Here is a 6925-nt window from a genome sequence, read left to right on the forward strand (position 1 = left end):
TTTACACAAGCCAACAGAAGGCCTGGGCTAACCCCTGCGCCTGAACAACACACAGAGCAGAAAAACAGCATGGGGAAGACTGCAGAGAGCAACAGCCAAGAGAACGGACCGTGCACAACCCTGCACGGGGAAGGCACCTCTACCTTTCCAGCTCCTCTCTCCATGCTAAAGATAATCACATAATCATAAATTATAATTGATAGAGCTTTAAGAAAGAAAACTAGTAATGCTGCTAATACCTAAGAAATGATATCAAAAGCAGAACGATTCTAAGACAAGACACAGTGGGAAGAGTTGAGTTTCTGTATTACTCAAACTCTGAATAGGTAACTTTCCTGATAAGGAAAAAAAAAACCCAACACTAAGTACTTTTGTTATAGTGAATTTTCTTAACAGAGAGTCATTTGTTTTATTTATGTCAAGAACAATCACCACTTTGACTCAACAGTCTTCCTAATTAAGTCCTCTCATTAGGTGCAATCAAAAACAGAAACAATGCCAGAGAGCCGGCTGAGGGCATGAGGGTGCCTGCCCTCAAACCTAACGACCTGAGTTTAATACCCGGAACCCAAGGCAGGAGTGAGCCAGCTCCCGAAAGCTGCCACTGACATCAAATTACACCCAGGTGGCACACATACAAAATAAATAATAAAATGTATTTTTTTATTTTAAGCTGAAACCTAGAAAGTATACCCCAAGAACTTGCCTTTAGCAAATTTTTTACCTATATTTTCCCAGTGCCCCCTAAATTAGAACCCAACTCAGAAAAAAATAAAAAATAGGAAAGAATGTTAGACTCACCCATGGCATAAAGCATGTGCTTCTCATGTCCATCTACTTACTGCACACAAACACATGCACATAACTACAAGTCAAATGTGTTTTAATGTGTATATACCCAGAGGGATATGTACCACTAACACAGGTCTATAGATACAAATGTGTAACAGGAAAAAAAATTAGTCATAAAACAATCTTTTCAATTGTCTTCACAGGCCAGAAAGTTCTCTAACAGCAGCTTTCAAATACCCCAAGTGATAAAGGCAGGAGGGTTCTAACAATAAATACGCCGTCACTCCAACACTTCTGACCCTTCCTACCATCAAAATCTCTCAGAGAGGGGGAAAAAAAGCAAAAAACAATTGCCACTCCTTGATATAATTCTAAAATACAGATAGCAGTTCTAGAGTCTAAACATAATTATCATCTATGAGACTCTTTTTATTCCAATCAGAATTTCTCCTCATTGCCTTCTTTCGCCAAAGGAGCAATCTGTCAAGGCGTGTATTAACTACACTGCACTAAATCAGCATCTTAACTAGTATGCATGTTTCTTGAAGGCCTTGATCATGCCCTTATAAGTGTTTTTATACAAAACCCAATATATCAACGCGTATCAAACATTTGGTATGAATCGTTTTTAAAAAGGCAAAAAAGTCTGTTATTCAATTTGGCTTTCCAAAGTGTGGTTCTAAGACACCGAAAACAAACTAATTGGAGTGAGGAAGCCTGCTCTCTCTCTGTCCAATACTGTTTCACTGTTGTGTCGAAAGAAGCCACCAGAAGAAAGAGCGCAACATGCAGGTTTAGGCTACTTTGCTGAAGCGTTTCCACTCGCTCACCAGGTTAGCACAGAGCACTCTGTGCCCCAGAACCATCCTGGGGACCTCCTCCTTACCTTTCCCATTTTGCCATGTGGTATACCAGGACAGAGTAAGGAACGAGGTGACAAACGCTAACACCGTGGCCACAGTTCCATTTCGGAGCCTCATCTCATTTCACCATCACACCGGTTCATGCGCTCGGGACAACAGCCAGGCCAGCCTCTCCTCAGCCACAAGTCAACAGGATCCAGAACGCCTGGCGCTAGTGCAAAAGCAGCAACTGATAGACGAGTCGCATTTCAGATGCGGGGCAGAGGTGTCGGCAGCAGCAACGCAGTGGGCAAAGCTCGTCCGGATTGTCTTCGCAGGTTGAGGGCTTCTTCTTTTTCTTCTTCTTCCTGTCAGGTAGAGCAGAGAAAGGAAAACTTGCTAAATAACACAAAGTGGAGGTTTCTCCATTAATAATAATAATTCAGCAGAAGCAGCAGACTTTGTCAAGGCCACAGTGGATGTGTGGAGAGCACCCCATATAAAAACTATTCATTTCTTATAGCACAATTGTAAGGAAAATTCCAAGAATTCCAAGGAAAAAGGCTTCAAACTTTATTCAGTCCTGGCTGGTTCTGTCCATGAAAAAAATATATATATATGGTTAGATTGAAAGGGGGAAGTTATAGGGTCCAGAGATTCCCAAAGAGACCTCTTTAACAACTGAGCCTCGAGCTTCATCCCCATTGTTATTCTGCTGCACAATAATAAGCAATGATTTAAAAAATAAATAAAACAGGAGAAGGTACAACTATAATAATTAGAAAAGTCAAATGACCTGGATTCCCAATCCAGCTGACATCACTTATGTGCCCCCCACCCCACCCCCACGCATGCAGGGTGACTTTTCATCTGTACCTCCAAGTTTCATCCACGAAATAAAGCAACCAGTCCTGACTCCCCCATATTACACAAATCACAAAAAGTCTGCAGTTATCAATGGTATTTATCCTCATCTTTTTTTGGGGGGGTGGGGGTGGCTTTATCAAGACAGGGTTTCTCTGTGTAACAGCTGTCTGTCCTGGATCTCACTTTGTGGACCAACTGGCCTTGAACTCAGAGATCCGTCTGCCTCTGCCCCCTGAGTGCATATCCTCATCTTATGTTTTAAAGAGAAAGCTGGAAATATTTATGCATGCAGAAGAGGCAGCAATCCAGCCCACACTGTCTCAGCAATGGCCCATCCCATCACGTTGCTCTCTCGGGAAATTGGGAAGATCACTACTTATCTAACTAAATTTCTGAAGAACTGAAAAGAAATGAGGTTGTTAAACATACTTAAGCATAACGCCCAGCACAAAATAAGTTTTCAACAAGTATCAACTGTATCAAAAAGAAAAACAAGCCAACAAATGCAGCCAGCCATGTGCTGTTGTCCACTCTACGCATAACCAGCCTCATCCCCTAGGGGCATGTCAGGCCATCTGAGATGTATGCTGATTTTTAGTGGCATCCATGGGGCAGCACCACAAGATGTTCTTGGTGATACACTAAATGACCCTTGCGGGGGGGGGGGGGAGGTAAGTGAATGCACCCCCCAAAACAACACAGGAACCCAAGAGACAAACCTCTCGGTGGAAGGGCATGCATGATTAAAGCAGCCATTTGCAGGCAATTCACAAACTACCACCTCAGCTATTTCTCAGCACAACAAATCACTGGAAATCTCTACCAGCCAAGAAAGACCACAGGGGTAATGACAAAGATTGATGGTGATGATAGCCGCTGGAATTCACTGGCTTCTTCCTTCATTCTGGGCCCATTATGTGGCTTAAACCTTCACTAAGTCCGCACGGGGCAAGCAGTACAAACCCTATTTTCCCACAAGGAAAGAAACCCCATTTTGAATAACTTCTAAGTTCAAGTTCTCTTTTGTTTTTTTTGTTTTTCGAGACAGGGTTTCTCCGTGTAAAGCTCTGGCTGTCCTGGAACTCACGCTGTTGACCAGGTTGGCCTCGAACTCAGAGATCTGCCTGCCTCTGCACCCCGAGTGTTGGGATTAACCACCACGGTCCAGCTAAATTCAAGTTATCTGCCACTTTCTGTCCCACAGACTGAGCATTTACACCACAGTGGGTAGGGAGTCTCCAGGATGCTCTACAGCTCAAATGGAACGGGAGAGCTTTCTGAGTGTTAACTTGATTCAACAGAAAATGCAGATTAAAAAGAAAATGTTTTCTGCTCTATAGGTAGCACAAATCTGTGACAGAATAAATTGCAAAATGCACAGAAAATTTCGCAGTCCAAACATGCAACTTTAAACAAGTTTCCCACTTCCTGTAGCCTTTGGCTAATCCCTCACTCCTGAGTCCCCAACAAAGCATGCCTGTTAGTCTCTCTGGCCAGTAGCTCTAATTTACACATAACATTCTAGATATACCGCATTCCACTGCATCGCTTCCTGTGAGTGCCGGAGCACGGGGTGTTCCAAAGAGGTTCTCCAAATTACCCTTGCTAAAGCCAAATGTATTCGTCTCCCATGGTTAACCTAACTTTAACACAACCATACCCATGCCGACTGCTTACAATCAAAATCCTCATGGGAAAAAAAAAAATCCAATAATTTTAAATTCCACAAAGTACCTAATCTATTAACTCAATAAAGCATTCAATAATGCATTCAATAATGACTTCTGATTATAAAAACAGGGAAGTTTCTCAGTAAAGTGTATAACTTGTAATTTTAAGTCTGGTATGACATTATACAAACATCTTTTTCATTTTCTGTACATATATAATGTAGCCATATTTTGCTTCTGAAAGGATTTTGTTCTAGAAAATCTCGTAATTAAAAAATATTCAGCTGACATAACTCATGAAACAGAGACATTCAAAATCAAAAATGATAGCTTAAAAGATTTTATTAAGCCAGGTGACAGTGGCACACACCTTTAATTCCAGCATTCAAGAGGAAGAGATAGGCCACTCTGAGTTTGAGGCCAAGCTGGTCTAGAGAGTGAGTTCCAGGACAGTCAAGGTTACATAGGGAAACCTTGTCTCGAAAAAACCCTCCCGACCCCCCCCCCAAAAAAAGTTTTTGTTAAATACAAATGAAGCCTATATAAATGCATAAAAGCAGGTAGACAAAATGAATTCTAACGCCAAAGTATACTATAGACCACCCATAACACCTAAAAAGCACATGGAATATTAAATAAATAATGGACCTAAGAAGTTAGTAAACTCTCATTGGGAAATGATACTTAGAATGAATTTTACTAATACGTTCTGACATCTCACAAGGAAAAAATAAAAAAAAAAAAAAAAAAGAGTGTTCTACTCCACAGGAACGCAGCTATACATTTTAAATCAGGGTTCCCAAACTAAGCTAGACTTTCACCATGAGGCACAAGTGAATGAAATCTCCAGAGGGGAGCAAACACAACAAGCCTGGAGCCCTTAAAACACCCCAGGCAGCTGTGCAGCGGGCTCATTAAGACACAGGTGACCTACATTTGCATCAGCAGCCACATATGTGAACACCTAAATATCACCATCACCTTAGCACTGTCCCAATCACTTAACACAGCTTGATCTTTAAACAAAAAGGTAATGGCTACAGTTACTACTCGCCATTCCTTCATCCTCCCAAAGACAAGTGCAACTTTCAACTCCAGACCTCAGAACAAGAAATGTTTTATTCCAAGATTTAACAATCTTTCATCTTAAAAAGAGAGGGGAAAAACCAGTAATGTAAGAATTAAGTTTTTAAAGTGTTCTCTGAAATATCCCATATGTTCCATGGATGAGAACACTTTGCTTAACATTTGGCATATTCCTTAATCAGCATCCCACAGACAAAACAGAGGTGCCTGCAAGAATAAATGGCACGATTCATGACACCCCGGATCAATGAACACCATGACGTAAGCCTGCACAACTTTATAAACCACAATTATGAAAAACGCATGCCTTTTCCACTTACAGGGTATAAATATTTCTTTTATACAGCTTACATAATGTCATCGTCTAGTATATCTCAGGGCTTACAGTTAGGGGTTAAAGGAACCTATGTCACCATAACCTGTTAGTAAAACTATTCTTTAAGCATTTGAAAGAGAAAGGAGCCTGAACCACAAAGCGCATGTTACTTGATTCTAAATTTAGATTTTTTTTTTGCATTCAAGTGAACAACTGTGCCATTCTTTATCTTTTATCAAATAATTTGTCGGGCAGCAAAAGCACAACAGCAAAATAGATGGCAGGCACGAAGAAGATAGCATAGTATCTACTGCTATTTCCTAATTCCGACTGTAAGCCATGAACACGCTCCCGGGATCGCAAGGCTTCGAGAAATAAAAGCGGGCGCGGGAAGCGTACAGCTGCCAACACTTAACGCCATGCTTTCCAGATATCACCTGGCACACCTGGAGAGCTCCGAGACCCCACCTGAGGGTGCACGGGGTCGAGGGGGAGAGGGGTCCCACTCGCCGTTTCCTTGAGATGGAGGAAACCCAGGCCTGGGAGGAGGCAGGGGCTCGCTTCTCTGGTACCTCAGGCACATCTTCGTCCCCCGCCGGCAAGCGGCTCCCGCCCTACCTGCCCCACGGCGGCGCCACCACCAGCCCTCCAGTCCTCCAGCCGTGGGGTCCTGCCCGCAACTCTTGTCCCTGATGCACGCGCACACTCCACTGCACTTTCCCCCCTTGAAGTCCCGGAGCTCCGGCGCCGCACGAGGCTCCAGGCCGGCCACCCGGAGGGAGAGCGGAACCGAGGGGCGGCTGCGGCTGCGACGATGCGCTGAGGGCGCCCGGCCCGCGCCCCGTTCGGAGGCCCCGTGTGCGCAACCGGACGCCGGCCTCGGGACGCACCGGCTCCGCTGCCAGCAAGTGGGATCTCCGCGAACCCTGCCGCGTCCTGCCTGTCCACCCCCAGCCCGGAGCCCCGCGCTCCTCACCTGCCGCGAGCCAGGGCGCTTCTGCCGCGGCCGCCGGCGACGCTGCTGGAGCCGCCTCCGCCGCCGCCGGCCGCGCGCCCCGCCCTCGACAGGGCCCGCCCCCGCCAGTCCCCGCCCCAGTCCCCGCCACCCATTGGCCGACACGGCCCCAAGCGAGCCGCTTCCGCTGTCATTGGCCCTCCGGCATGTCACTTAGAGGCGCAATCGAGCAGCCTATATATTTCTCCCCAGCCCTTTTCCCCTGCATCAGTGTCGCGGCCCGGCCTGGAGTGCAGCCGCCACATCTGGCCTGCACCTTCTGGTCTGAGTGCATGCAGCCCCAGTAGCCAACAAAGGCCCCAGTGAGCCCTCGGCGCGCAACCTGGCCACCATGACC

General features: G+C 45.3%; 1 protein-coding gene across 2 annotated transcripts in view; it reads right to left on the reverse strand.

The window, feature by feature from the left end:
- Mgat4a (alpha-1,3-mannosyl-glycoprotein 4-beta-N-acetylglucosaminyltransferase A) overlaps positions 1-6612 on the reverse strand; it is a 90899-nt gene extending 84287 nt beyond the window's left edge. For both annotated transcript variants that reach the window (XM_057794464.1, XM_057794463.1), the window contains exons 1-2: positions 6550-6612; positions 1679-2002 (exon numbers count right to left, since the gene is read on the reverse strand). In XM_057794464.1, the coding sequence (XP_057650447.1) occupies positions 1679-1772 (94 nt within the window). In that variant the 5' untranslated portion in view covers positions 1773-2002; positions 6550-6612. The remainder of the gene's footprint in view (positions 1-1678; positions 2003-6549) is intronic.
- Positions 6613-6925: the final 313 nt, after the last annotated feature.

Source organism: Chionomys nivalis, chromosome 19 (genome assembly GCF_950005125.1).
Source record: "Chionomys nivalis chromosome 19, mChiNiv1.1, whole genome shotgun sequence".
Lineage (NCBI taxonomy): Eukaryota > Metazoa > Chordata > Mammalia > Rodentia > Cricetidae > Chionomys > Chionomys nivalis.